The sequence below is a fragment of the Mauremys reevesii genome, linkage group 4, assembly GCF_016161935.1.
Source record: "Mauremys reevesii isolate NIE-2019 linkage group 4, ASM1616193v1, whole genome shotgun sequence".
Classification (NCBI taxonomy): Eukaryota; Metazoa; Chordata; order Testudines; family Geoemydidae; genus Mauremys; species Mauremys reevesii.
Window position 1 is genome coordinate 47,487,193 of NC_052626.1, and position 15,641 is coordinate 47,502,833.

General features: G+C 36.6%; 1 protein-coding gene across 2 annotated transcripts in view; it reads right to left on the reverse strand.

Moving 5' to 3' along the window:
* NPAS3 (neuronal PAS domain protein 3) overlaps positions 1–15,641 on the reverse strand; it is an 811,595-nt gene that overhangs the window by 390,332 nt on the left and 405,622 nt on the right. For both annotated transcript variants that reach the window (XM_039538326.1, XM_039538325.1), the window contains one exon: positions 10,296–10,378. In XM_039538326.1, coding sequence (XP_039394260.1) covers positions 10,296–10,378 — 83 coding nt within the window. The remainder of the gene's footprint in view (positions 1–10,295; positions 10,379–15,641) is intronic.

Below are 15,641 nucleotides of genomic sequence, written 5' to 3' on the forward strand. Positions count from 1 at the left end.
TCAAGACATTTTAATTGTCCCCATCTGAACCTTTATGATATCCAGTCAAGATATGGCTCTTCTTGGAGAACCCATGCATTACTTCAGTTGAAAATAGGGCTAACCCTCAAATCATAGCTGAATGAAGACTCCATTAAATACAGTTTTGTTGATGTAGCAGGGAAAAAAAATCCTCCTTCAACCTCTACAGGCTGCAGAAAGTCCTCCATTTCTGTTAATGACCTATTCCTTCTGTCTGATTCAATACAGCCCACTGGCTATGGAAATGACAACACTCAGCAGGTGACAACAAAACAGTCAACAAACAGTGCTGAGATATGTCATTTTCCTCAAATACTTTCTCAGGAGTGAAATGACACAGTACGATATGCTGTATCCAGCTCAGATCAAATATTTCTTTATTAAACGAAACTACATGTACTATAGTTGCCATATAAAATGCAGGTTTAAGTGTGTTGCTTCAAGCTTCAATTGCAAAACAATTTGATACTTGATTTTTTATATATACATATATATTTTCCCTCTTGGTCTCTTAATACACACACCCTCGGGCAGCTACTGTTAAGATGCCATATCTTTGACATAGCTTTGCATTGAAAGCATTGCTTTCTGGGTCCAAACTAATGCACTTACGGTGACTGGAACATCTTGGAATATATAAATTAGCATCTTTCAAGTCTCTGAACACAAGAAGTCCTCTTGGCATGTATTCCAAATCATGGATCTGAGGCCTCAATTTTAAACAGCAATGCCTGTGCAAAGGTGTTTAGCCTTTTCAGATTCAGAACTAGCCTTTAGTTCCTAGTTCTCTTTAAGAAAATGAAATATATTGAGCCAATTTCTGTTCTAATTTCCAAAATGGCTTCATAGCCTTCAGTGGAGTTGCTCTGGATTTACACCTGTTTAAATGATCACAGAACTCAGCTCAGTGAGTAGTTATGTTTACTCATTATTATATTTATTTATTTCTACTTATATTAAAGTAGTGCCTAGAAGCCCCCTGCCTTTCTCCACCAGTGGATCAGCTGTAGCATTAAAATCAGTACTAGAGATTCAGCTGTTTTTCTGGCTGTTTTGTGGCTTCTCTGCTAGACGAGTCTCATGATCAACCCTTGACAGACTCCAATGTAGGTATTAAATACTCATCTCTAGAAAAAAATGAAATACTATGCATCCTGGAATGTAAGGCAGAATTTTGTTACTGAGGGTGTCCTATTTCAACAAAGACATACTATACAACTGAGATATTGATCTTCTGCAGTTTTCAGAGATCCTACTAACTTTTTCACAACACTACATGTATTAGTCCCATAGTTCTGCCTTAAAACTGTGCCCTGATGTGACTTTTGAGCAGTTAATAGCTGGGCAGTTGACGTCATATGATACTATTGTTTCAATAGATCATATGGTCTCTCTCTTTTTCTCAACAATGAGCACCCAATACTTCTCAGATCCAGTTGCCCATGATATAATCATATTTCTATTCTTAGAATTTGGGATTTGTATCTGTACAGATTCTTTGCGCCCATTTGGAAATTTCATTTTCCTCAAATCTGTTTTTACTTGTTTTTTTAGGGTTTTTTTCCCCGTAGTATGATACTACTCCCTCTCCTTTATGGTGTAATCAGTCTTTCTTGCTGAATATATTAATCTTATACTGCATCCCATTCATTATTGTGATCTCATCATTCTTCAGAAAGGCCTATTATGCCTAAACTGTGTTTTGTTACCAGGTATTCTAGATTAACTATGTTTGCCTTTAAAGGTTTTTGCATGGGTGTAGAGAAGTTTTTAGTTTTTCCTGCCAGTCTATTTTTTCTCCCTATGCAACTCCTTTCTCTCACAGTCTGTTACTTTTTGGATTATATCTCTATGAGCTCAACCTATGTCTCCTCCAGCTTCACCCTTGAAAGCTTTGGATATTATTTGAACAAAGGAACGAGTCTGATAATGGTGAATTATGTGTGACAAAGATGAGGGTCCAATTCATAATTAAAATGTATAAAGTAGAGGATGTGTCTTTTGAAATCATTCCCCTTTGGAGGCCTATGCCATCTTTAATCCGCTTCTCCAATCTACCTTGTCACCTATGTATTCCATTTTATCACACAATGCATGCCTCTTAATTGCCAAAACACCGTTAAAGACCATTTCATTGACTGGTTTAAACTACAACAACCTTCATCCCTTGAATTCCATTTTATTTTAACAACTGCTATATAACTTTAATCTGCCATGTTGAATGTCAACAGTAATGGCTGCTCTGCACCTTTAAGCGGGGGTAGGGGTATTTGGCTGGCTGGCAGGCTGAAGGGAACAGTAGTTTATGATTTGGGGGGTGGGGGTGGCGGGAGAGATGAAAACTACTGAGGTGTTCGTTAAAAGAAAGAATGGGGGGCAGTTCTGGACTCCATTCTTATAGCCCACCTAAACCCTCCTATGAGGGGGTGTGGATGGTAAGGTCGCAGCAATGGATTTGCTTGAGTTCCTGGATGGAAAAAGTGGGGGAGCTGGTGAAAGCCCCCCAACCCACAGGTAATTAGGGAATAAACATGGAGTTACTTGTACTGTACACTTTTATCTGCTGGGTAGTCCCAGACATCTAATAATAAAGTTGCAACCTGATTAAACCTATGTCATATGTGTCCTGTCCTTCTTTCGGTATAGCCAGACAATCATTCTACTTCCTCACCCTCCTTTCCTTCAGCAAGTCCAGAACTCTGCCCCAAATGTTTAATAAGTGTGACTAAAATTTTGTACACTTCACCACATTTCCTCCCTATGCCAACACAGATCTGTTAACAACCTGTCCCCTTAATCCAGTACAACTCTATAAGAAACTGAACTGTCACCTTTTATACTTACATATTGCACCACTGACATCATTAGCAATTGTCATTTCTTGTCCACACATTTCCAAGCCAGCAGTAGACTCTTTTCAGTTAATATCCTTTCTAGATGGGCATAATCATCTATATATTCCAAGACTACCACCTGCTGCTTCCTCACCTTTAGTCTCATGTCACTGTTGCTATCCTAACCAGTGTTGTACAGAGTTCACCTCATTATATAATACGTAAAGCTGTTGAAAACTGTACATGAGAAGAGGAATCTTTTCCCTAAAATTTTACAGCACTCCAACACTTTACAATCTGTTTCTCCTCTCTTCCAGCTCTCAGGTCAGGTAGGGTCCTGTGCCCTGATAAGAATCTCTGAGAAGATTGAATATGTGCCCTGCCACCCATCAAGCTCCAAGCTCACCTATGCATTTGATGCCAATTTATACGTGTTTTGGTACTTAAAATGAATAACCATGAAGTATGTGATATCAATTTTAAAATTCCCCAAACTTTTACAATACTTAAACATGTGTGGCTGAACAAAAATTAACTGCTTCTTATTGTCTTATTCAATAATGATCATTCATTCTGTTTTGCCAATTTTAACTCTTAGCAGTCTTCCTACTCACATGGCTAAATAGTGCTGCTTGTTTCTACCCAAAGGAAGCATTTTTTGTTTCCAAACTACATTATTAACTATGTGCAACTCCTGTACCATCTTTCATTACCTGAAAAATGTAGAAGACCTGCTCCACTCCCTGATCTTTCCTCTGACTTTAACAGTAAAGAGTCACAGGTTTTGCACAAACTAAATTGGTTACACACCCAATACATGTTTACAATGCATGAAAAACTTTACCAGCATACTCTCCAGTTAATCTGTTACCTTCAAGACATCATCTTAGTCATGAGAAAAAATAAATAGTGTCATTATCTTGTTATCCTGTTGGCCATTATTATAAATAAATATCAATATATTTAAAATGTTATAACATATTGTAGTGAGAACATTTAGTGAACTCTTTCCACCTTTTGAATCTACCATGTTTGATTGATGTCACTATGCTCCTATTGGTGCAATAACAATGCTGCAAAAATAGGAAGAGAAATGGAAGACCAAGACCTATTACCATAAGCAGAAAACTCTCTGGTGATCTGGTAGTTTCCTATAAATTCTATACAGCTTTCTTCCTTTGTGTATAATGGCACGTTTCTACAACAGGACAAAAGATGTTACATCCTTTGGAAGTAGAGAGGAAATTTTTTCATAACAACAGTTTTCAATTATAATTGCAATAGAACTGATTAAATATGAAAAAAATCTGATAAATCATTCAATTTGTTACTATTCATGCTTCTATATTATTGATGTTAGTGAGTATTCTGAGAACTGCTGGCCATTCATAAAAGTGTAAATGAATCCCAACAGCTTCACAATATTTAGCCCAAATGAATATTTACCCAAAAATTCATAATATAAGTTTGTTACTCATTATTACTTATTTGTTTTTTCTCCTGTTTAAAATGTCTCAATCAACCAATCAGGAAGTAGAAACAAGACCATAGGTAAAATTTCCCAAAGGACCTTAGTTATACAGGAGGTTAAGTCTCTTTTTCAAAACTGACTTAGATACTTAGGAGCCTCAATCCCATTGTCTTTCAATGAATCTCAACCTCCTAGGTGCCTAAGTCACTTCTGCAAATGGGACTTAGCTGCTTTTGAAAATGTTATCGTATGTGACTCGAGTAAGCAAATACACAGTATGAATAACAAAAAGTCAACAGTCACTGTAATTAACTGGCAAAAAGTTTACAATCAACCCCCGGTCAAAAAACATTTTGTCCAAACTATTTGGTGAATATTTATTAATAGCAACTACATCCAAATGTATCAGGAATAGTTTTTGAGCGATTTTCAAATAGCAAGGAATATTAAATTCGCACAGGACATTATTCAAAATGAATAACTGGCCAACTCTAAAGATCAGTAACCCAGAGTGTCACAAACACTACATTAATACTGTTACATACTACAATTACTGTATTGCATTTATTACAAAGACTAATGTTTATATTCTCTTTACAAATATAAAAAACATTAAGGGGCATTTTTCAAAATTGAAAAGATTTTTCTGGATTGTAAGTATGTTTTTTTTAAGCAGGTATTAAAAGATTTGATTACAAGTGTACCCCTACATTTGGCAACAAACAGAATACATTTAAGAGTCAAGAAAGTACCTTTTATTAGACCCACACAGATTTGTTTGTATTACATTCTCACATACTAGCTGGCAAATGGGTTTTCTGGGCACTGTATTTGTGAATCAAGAACAAAACACATATGGCTCTTAGATTCCCCATGAAAATATGTAATTTAATGCAAGTTGTGTAAAATGTTAGCAGCAGTGCAGCAGACTTCTTATGCCCAAGGGTGGATTTATTTATTTATTTATTGAGTTTTTAAATGCAGAAAAGCTGAAGAAAACTCAATGGCCCCAATCCCATGTGAGATCCTATAGAATGGAGCAAAAGAAGAGTAAACCTCCACTAAGAATTACTTGTGGAAACTTCTCGTCTACCATTCCACCAAAGGATTGGAGTTTCCCTACCATGCACACAAACACGCCAGATTCCCATCCAATCCACAGGAGACCAGGGACTATGACATAAAGATTCCGCAGCATCACAAGTGCCAACTAGCTCTGATTTAGGTAATAATTGGAGATATACCAATCTCCTAGAACTGGAAGGGACCTTGAAAGGAAGGAAAGAGGAATTCCCAGCTCTGGTAGTGAGGCACAATCTAAAGTGGATTTCTGTTTTTCTGATTTTTTCAAGAGTGGTATGAGGACAATGTAAAAATCCCCCAAGACCACCTTCTGTAAGCCCTGAGGAAAGGAGAGAATGCTGTTGAGAAAGTAGCTGAGCCCTTTTTCAGCACAGGATGGAGAAATTAGTACAATCTCACTCCACCTGCAAATCATGGGGGCATGACCGGGCTCACTGTTATAGTGCTATTAGCTGGTTCTGGGGATTGTCACTGGGATTTTGAGCTTTTTCACTCCTTGTTCATTGGCTCAAATCCATCTAAGGCCTGTAATGTCCCAAAAGTTGGCTAAGTGATTTTCATTGACCTACAGGAACTGAGCTGGTGTTCTCAATACACTTCCTTGTGAACAACTCCACATGACATAAAGCACCATCATAACTGGCACCATGATAAAGTCCACAAATAAAATGAAGATTTAGTGGGCATGGAAACTTGAATAGTTTTCTGAGTGAAAGGGATGGTGCATAAAAAATTGAGTAGAAGTACACTAGTAGGGCAGTTTGTATAATCTAACACAACCACTGCCTGTGCAATTGTGTATGGTAATTTAATGCACCATTAAAAAACTACAGTTGCTGACCAATCAGTCACTTTCACAGCACTGACTTCAATTTTTAAAAGTTACTGCTCTTATATACAGGAGTACACAGTCAGTAAAAATCTCTGCAATTTAGATACAAAGTTGCTGTTATTATTGTTAATGGAATATTTCTTTCCAAATCTTATATTTAAAGCTTACTGCATAGTGTCTAATACTAAATATATCTACTTTGATAGGAGCTTGGCATAAAAAAACAATAAAACAAAACACATATTTAAGAACTTATCTAAATTTTTACTAAAAATACTGTAAACTTTACTTTCAATTGTTTTACAGTTCAAATCCTAAGGTGTGTTCTTTTTTGTTCAAGAAATTTTAAAAGCAACTAATTTAAATATGCAAAATTATCTTGAGTTGTTCATACGTGAACTTAAAAGCCGTGCAACACAGGAAAATTAAGTAATTATGCCTCCAAGTTATTTACTGCAATTAAGCTCATTTATCATATGCAAATTAGTGCAAACTGGTCTCATTAGTTACTAAATTACTCAATATGAGCTGAACAATGTAGCACTCCAGTTTGTAATGAAAAATCCCTGTAGAGGCAAGCAGTATCAATTAAGCTAATTTGCATATGCAAATATATTCACTAACTTTCCCTTTTCTCTATATTTAGTTCTACATTTCCTGATCATTCTTGATTACATAAAGAATATGGGGTCACTGACCCCTTTTCTTAATCCTCAATAGTTAAGAAGTTAAAGAAAGTATCAAGAGATGTAAATTGACCATATTCATCTTAACTTTTAAGTCTTGCTTGAACTAAAGTTTGCCAGTAAGTGATAACAGAAATCAACGTTTTTTCATTGAACTTATACTGAAGCAAAAAATACACCACAGAGGTAAAATTAAAGATATTTTTCATTGCAGCCTAACCTCATTATAAAGCTACTCTCATGCATAAGATGAATGTGGAGTATAATGAAGTCTTGCTAATAATTAATGGGCAACTCTAATTATCTGGTTTCTCTTCTATTCAAGGCATTCCCACTATTTCTCCATCCAGGTGTTTTAATTGGATAATGTCTGAAAGCTTCTTTTCTGATTGTGGGGCTACTGCTATAATAATATTTGGGGTATTTCCTTTTTTTTCCATGAGCACATTGTGCGTAGTTTCTTTTGGCCATAAACCTACCGTGGGAATCATCTCTTCAGTATGATATACTGCAACTGGCTGTGGCTTGGAAATTTTTGACACGATTGACTGAGAGTACTTGCTTGTAGAATCAAGATTTAAAATGTCACAAGATGTTGCTCCATTTCTATTTTTATAACATCACTATAAACAAACTATGTCCACTTTTTAAATATATACTATATTGTGGTTCTCGTGTGTCTGTCAATAAATTTTGAAATAACAAAAATATTAGAAAAAGTCTCTTTAATTTCTGAATTTGCCTTTAGCCAGGACTTTAAAATATTAATTATGAAGGGCACTGAACAGATTACCTATTAATCCAGCTTCCTTAGATCACAGATTCTGAAAAATATGGGTACTCCTGCAATACAGTACTTTTTGCAGGTTGGCACGTATTTCTCTGTTCATCTCTCTCTCTCTCTCTCTCTCTCTCTCTCTCTCAAATAACAGTTACCACAGTATTGTTTTGAATGTCATTTCTAGAAGTAGCGCCCACCAAAGCAATATTTGTTAGAGCAGCATTCCATTGGAGGAGACTCTAGTTGGATCTGTGACATCTTACTAGTATTCTGACCTTCTGGAGTGCTTTTCCAATGACATCACAAGGTGCTTCTACCAATGACATCACAAGGTGATAGTCTGAGATTCCTGCAGCTACTGTATTTCAATTCTTTCCCTATACTCTCTTACTGAGTGTTGTTTTATACGTTTTAGCCTGCTAAAGCGAGACAAGATTTTTAACATATTATGACTAACTTACATCCATTATAAGTTCACTGCGCTCTTTATCCATCATCCACAATCTATTCTCTTTTAAATGTCACCCTAGAACTTTCTTTTATCAATTCTGCTGAAGATTAATGGAAGCAATTTGGAGAGACCAACACCCTCTTTGAAAAGGCCACACCTCAACCGATATTCAATATGGAATTTATGGTGACTCAGACTGAAAACCATCAACTCCACACACTATAGTGATTTTTTTGCTATCTGTCTGATAGCTCTTACATCTTCTATGTATTAGTTGGGTGGAAAATCCAAAATAAAAAGGAAATCTGCTTTAAGAAGATAAAAAAATGATGAAAGCTTCTTAGCCATTCCATGAATGAAAAATTTACATTCCAAATAGCTAATAAGGTTGTAGTGTGATAGACCTTAAATAACTGAATGAATTGTATGCATATTATAAGGTTATGATAGACATCTGGACTAAAACTGGATACAAATCAATTTCAATGAGGTTTTATCTGGGTATTACTAGTAATACACATTGTAAAAAGCATACCTTTACATATACAGTATGTAATTAGTATCAGAGGGGTAGCCGTGTTAGTCTGGATCTGTAAAAGCAACAAAGAATCCTGTGGCACCTTATAGACTAACAGACGTTCTGCAGCATGAGCTTTCGTGGGTGAATACCCACTTCAGATGCATCTGAAGAAGTGGGTATTCACCCACGAAAGCTCATGCTGCAGAACGTCTGTTAGTCTATAAGGTGCCACAGGATTCTTTGTTGCTTTTACAGTATGTATTTATATATTCATAGCAGCATGCTGACAAATTACACAAACTCAAACATCACAAAACTGCTGCGTATTTATTCTAATTTTGTATTGTTTTGTTACATCTGTGAGACAGCACAACCGCATTTGTGTCTATTATGCAAAACTCAGTGGTGCACATTTACCATCTTTGGTACAGTAACCATAACATAAGTATTTGCTTACAGCACTAAAACCTTGAACCTAGACCTCTGCCAAGGATATACAAATAATTAAATCACTTCATTCATAATTTTTGCACTTAAGGGAAATTCATTCCAGTGGTAAATTTTACATTTTGCTAGAATTATCTTTGTTACCATTTTACATTTAGCTAACTGCAAAAAGGTATGAAAACCTGGAGATTATCCATAGCTCCTTTGAAAGCTACAGCTGTGGTAGTACAGAGAAATACCTCTCAATTGTTTCAGATGAAGTGGAATATTTCTCATTATAGTATTCTAACTTGCCTCTCTTGCATATCAAAAGACAATATTCCAGGCTGCATACTTGGATTGAGAAGCAGAAATTTCTGCTAAAGAACAGCAGTTATTTAGTGCTGCAGTTAGAAAAGACCATATGCACAGCAGGTTTCTTATTTCCATAAGGTTTTTTGTTTGTTTTTTTTAGTCTACATTGACGAAACACTCCCCATTTTGTTGCTGTTGCCTTTGTTACCTGCTTCTACTCTATCTCTGACAACTAAAACCTAAAAAATGTTTTGTGGAATCACCAAACCCTGACAAAACAAAACACATAACATACATGAATGTCTCTATCATGTCATTTCTGTTCAATCTAATCTTTTTCACATATACCTACTGTACGGTGTCATAAAATGCATTGGGAAAAATCAAATTATTCTTATCTCATTTACTACTAAGACCTGGAAGACATGCTGTTATTTCTTCTCGATGAAGATTTTTATAATTTGCATTGTTAGAGACATGACAATTGTGGGCAGGGGAAAGGAAATGGTGCTTGTAAACTAAAATGAGAAAAGAAAATCTAAATCTGAACAGGACACTTACAAAAATCAAATTATTTACACAAAATGGTGTTTTATACACACACAAACACACACAGTATATCTGTGAGCAACAGTTACTGCACAGTCCAATATAACTACATAGTGTGATTCATTTAAATTATTACAGCACAAAGAGTACTTGCCCTCCCTATCTCATTAAATTTCTCTCACTCGTAGACTTTCTAAAAAGAAAAAATTGGAATCTGTAAAAAAAATCTCATAAATGTAAGCCCAGATAACAACATAATAATAATTGGCAGAAATATTGTTACTGTCTAGTTATCTTGATTATTTTGGTAAAGCCATTATTTTTACCTGTAAAATGTGACTTCCCAAATGTGATTCAAATACTTCAATGGCAAGGGCACTGGGGCTTCTCCTGCGCTGGGCACCTATAACTGAATAAAAAACAATTATGTTCCAATGTCTGCACATTCAGTCATGCTGTATCCCTGATTACACCACTGGAAAGATACTATAGACATGGACTCTTGCATTTTTAAACACCATTAGTGTTAATTACAACTTTGCCTTGTACTATAGTAAGTAAAATCACTGTATAACTTTCAGTGACTTTAATTTTGTGGCACAATATTATTCTTTTCAAAGCTGTTAAAGTGCCCGGGAACTATGAAAATGAACATGCAGTACTTATGGTTCTCAACCTGTGGCCCAATCAGCAAACAGCTGCAGGCCATATGACATCCTCAAGGCCATGCAGGTAGTATATATATATATATATATATAGATAGATATATATAGATATAGATATAGATATAGATATATAGATATATAGATATATATAGATATATATATATTGTGTGGATGTGGCCCACATAACACATAGAGAGCTGGTAAATAGATTGAGAGCCACCCAGCTATACAAGTATGGCCCAAGTCCCGATAGAAGTTTCTTTGTTCATATTGCTGAGACTATGGACCAGGTTTGGTAAATAAAATAAGAAATATTAAAGTAGAAGATGCTAAATATAACGTGTGTGCACCCGAATGTGCAGACAAAAACCAAAAATTACTCCATAACTGTAAAGATAGGAAAGATGTCTTCCTGAACATGCTACCTCCTTCCTTTGAAAGTGGACTGAAGTGCCTGAAAAAGTCACCATTTGCAAATAATTTCCTCTCCATGATATCTGAGGTATCAAAACTATTTCCTATTGTAAGTATAAAATATATTGCAATATCTCAGATACCAAGGTAACTGCTGTGTCTTCAAACAGCAATCTCCATACTATTTGTTAAAACAAATAGCTTTAAAAATAGAAAGAGAGAGTAACTTGCAGTTATGTTTTCAAAGGCAATGATGACTAAAATAAGAGAAAAAATCAAGAAATCACACAGTAGAACTTTCACTAATCTCTACTTCATATGGTGTGCCAGGAACAAGAAGACAGTAATAGATGCCTAAACACAGCCAAGCAGGGGAGAAAGTAACCTACTGTGGATATAGAGTTTTTTGTTTTAGGCCTAGATTGTGTCTAGCTCTGCTTGGGGGAATGGGGGACAAGGGAGGTGGGAAGACGGGAGATGGTTTAAGGAGACTCCCCTCCCCCTTGCAGAGGGCAGACATATTCACATCTAAGACCCTGGTGGAACAGTGCCCCTGGAGAGCAAGAGGCAGTGTTGCATCTCTACACACCACAGTGCCTTGAAGACATAATCTAACTCAATGTATTTAGCCAAGGAAGTTCAGTGATAAAGTCTGTAATAGGTAACAACAAATATAGAGTTCTAGACCAACAGAGTAGTCCAAAGCTGTTACTGAACAGGCTAACTTGTTAGCAGGCTGATTATCAATTGTCCAATAAAAACTAATTTTAGAGCAACAATTTGTGGGAGTCTTCTGTGACATCAGCTGCCAAATCTGATATCTGCACACAAAGGTATAGGTCAAGTAATGACAGGGATGTTGACTTATAAGTGTAATGTCACTCCTTACTGATGCTTCATGTAATTTCCTTGCAGGAAATTCTAAACTATTTATACTGGACACACAAGTGACTTCATTGTTAATAGATTCAGGCAACAGCCTATAACAGTTACAAATGGTGACTGCTCCAGACCTAATATTTCCATGTCATCTTCATCTACTCTCTGAAAGGAAACCAAGAACATACATAAAAACAGCAGGGTTTTCCCAGATTCTTTCATTATATACTGAAGTGAGACAATAGATTTTTATGTCACAATCAGTTATGCACTTTTACTCCATACAATAGCTGAAGAGATATGTCACATCAATATTATACTTGTACTTGACTTAGCTTCTTAATAATCAATTTACTTTTGGTTTTCACTCCACAAACTGACCCCCACTTCTCTGACCCTGAATAGTTTTGCTCATCAGTGCTTTTGTCTCTCCTTTTCCCATAGCTACATGAATGCCTGTAATATGCAAGATTTTGATCAAGTATACGATTTAGGGACAAAATTCAAAGCATTGTAAATTCTTTAGGATTACTGCAGTCAATGAAGTGGTCGTCTTTCCCTACTCATGGCTCTTATTCTTTAACTCCTCCCCCAGTACTCCACACACAGGCTCATATTTAGAGATGATCCCCTCCATCTAGTTTGCCCTACCCCCTGAAATGCCCTGAGCAGTTAGCGTGAATAGGACGTGCAGCCATGTTTATTAGGGAAACTTTAGCTTTAATTATAGCTAGAGTAAAATACACAGCATTGTAAAGGTTATCAGTGTTCTCATTATGATTACTATCGGTACATACTGCACACAATACAGCCATTCATGTATGGTTTACCAGAAACCAAGTTGGAAAAAATCTACAGGTGTTCCTTAAGCATTGTTTCTTCTTTTTATATGATCATTGTTTTAAACAAACAAACAAAACTTAACTGGTTCTCTTTCTTTCAACTAGACTGTGATTTATTTTTCACACCAAGCCTAAAGACATCGCCACTCAGATATTTTTTTTGTGATTAATGTTCTATCTCTATACACCACTCCCTAAAATCCACTGGCATATTTTTAAATGTAGCTGATTTACTGATTATTGCTTCCAGTTCTACATTGTTAATTGCACATGATGGTTGTTCAGCGTGCGAATGACATAACTTGAATAAGGTCTATGGATATGATCAAACAGAAATCAGCAAATGATCTGCATGTGGAGTTTTCAAGCAATATCTGTGATGTAGAAGCCTTTTTACTAATAGCTCATCTGTCCTTTTGCACTTTAGACCCTTTCAGTTTCAAAGTTCAAATTATAATACTCCAATATAAGTGAGCTGATGTTAGAAAATGCAAACTGGACTGGATAACAATACCTTTAATACTTGTCAATCAAATCCACTAAAAATCTACACGTGTGTCTTGGTACATGGTATCCATGTACATAAATATCTTGTAAGAGTTTCATGCCATTCAGTTCTATGTCATTTTTATGGCGCTGGAACGCCTCTTGATTTATGTGTTTTGCCCTTATGCAGGTGATGTGGGGCTATAATGACAGTTCCTAATTTTACAACCAACATAAATATGTTAAACAGGATACCATTATGGCCTCTGGTAGCCAAGCTCCAGTGCTAGCATTATTGGTAACTGAATAGATCTTAAATATGTACTTCTTAACTTGCACTTTATTTTTTCTTTGTACCCTCACTATCATATTTGGCATTTTGAGGAATGAGACAATAATGTTTTGATAATTCCAGAACATAGAATACAATGCTATTTTCCTCACTGTTCTGCTTTCATTGCCTCAATATTTTACTTTTTCCAGCCTCAAGCAGTTGATTTCATGCTGTTCATCTGCATCACAAAAATAATATTTTAGTATACCAGGGTATATCAGATTGGAACATTTCAGAAACATGACAGGTTTCTTATGCAATTTGGCAGCCCCATAACAGAGTAGACTCACATGTGCTGAATGGGTCATTTATTAAATCCAATATACAGCCTTATTCCCTTTATCTGATCGCCCAATTTAAAGACGCTACTTTTAAAAATCTACATTAGATATAGGATGTTCAAAGAGCAGAGCAAAAATAAAAAAATGTATTATGGCTTATATTATAACCTACTACTATGCAGTCATGCAGGTGACTAAGCCATCCTCCACTCACCATGCACAATCATATAGGGCTTGCTAGGATAGGGAGTCTGGATGCAACCGGGTGAAGCAGACTCTCTGACACCACTATTTCCTATCACAACAAAGCAGACAAGGAAGGACTGGGGTACAAACAGAGAGAAGCAAGAGACTAGATTAAGTTATATTTCCACTCTTCCACCCTTCCAATGTTTCAATTGGCAGTGGCGACTAGGTGCCAAGCAAGGAGTATGCTCTATCTGGCAGCACAACTGATGCGGCATACTTCAGTTGCCTGTCATGGAACACAAGGTCAGGGAGAAATGTGACTCAGAGAGGTGCCTCTCTGAGTCACAATTCATTTTTGGAGATCTGCTTGTGCCAGTGCAGTTATATGACACCCCGTGTTCTGGACTAGAAACATAGTATTCATCTAGCACATTATGAATAACGTAACAGACAATTGTTTCAGTGAGGTGCAAATCTTACAATAAATAATCTATTTCTATAAACTAGCTACTTACCTATTTTGTGAATGAAATCTAACTGCATCCCCCCCAAGGTTCCCAATGGAAACACCACCATAGAAAGTTTAATTGTTTACCCATATTATCTCAAAGAATTTCCAAGAAACCTAGAGTCCAAAGGATCTAGGATTTCTAAAGCAGAGAAACTCAACTGATCATTGAGCTGAGGATCTGGCCCTATATTTTAAAACACTCATAACAGTACCTTATTTTTAATATTTCAAAAACTAACCTGAGCTACAGAATCACAGTTTTTCTATTATTCAAAAGATTTCCAAATTGCATTGTGAAGATTCAAAATGTAAAGTGCTTTAGTGCATTCAGGAAATAGAAGCATTTTAACTTGGTTTAGTAAAGCTATTGAAATAATTAATGCTGTACCAACTAACTAGCACAGCAATAAAATACCTGAACAAAATACCTGGCACAAAGGACTATTTATAAAATGCATAATGCAATAAATCGGGGCGGGGCAGGGCACAAAGGAACTTCACAGCCATCACACACAGTGCACACACAGTGGGGCAGAGGGTCAGTCCACTGCCTTTTCCCTTAGCTGAGCCATCCAGGGTGCACTAAAAATAGGGTGACCATATTTCCCGATGCTGAATACGGGACACCTGGTAAAATTACTCATATTCAAGTAAATTCAATGGCAATCAATCAGAACTATGCACTACAAACGTTCAAATTAACAATAAGTTGACTGAGCCCCTGTTAAAAAGAAATATTGAGTAGTTGGATTCTTAGGGTTCACACAGGGAGAGGTGACACACACACTCTCATAAATCGTGTGTGTGTGTGTGTGTCCGACTAACCCGACCCTCCCTGCCAGGCACTCTCTGCCCTTCATGTCTGGCTAGGCCCCTGGGATGGACCCACCTCTCCTGATGCCTTGGGAAGATGCAGTGCCAGGTAACACATGGGGAGCACACAGGATCATGAGCCCCCTTTCCCCAGATTTGTGCCAGGGTTCACACCAGAATGTGGCCAGCAGCAGCCTTTTGGCACTGTGCGCGGGGGAAGGGACGGGAGCTGCTTCCAGACATGGGGGATGACTTGGC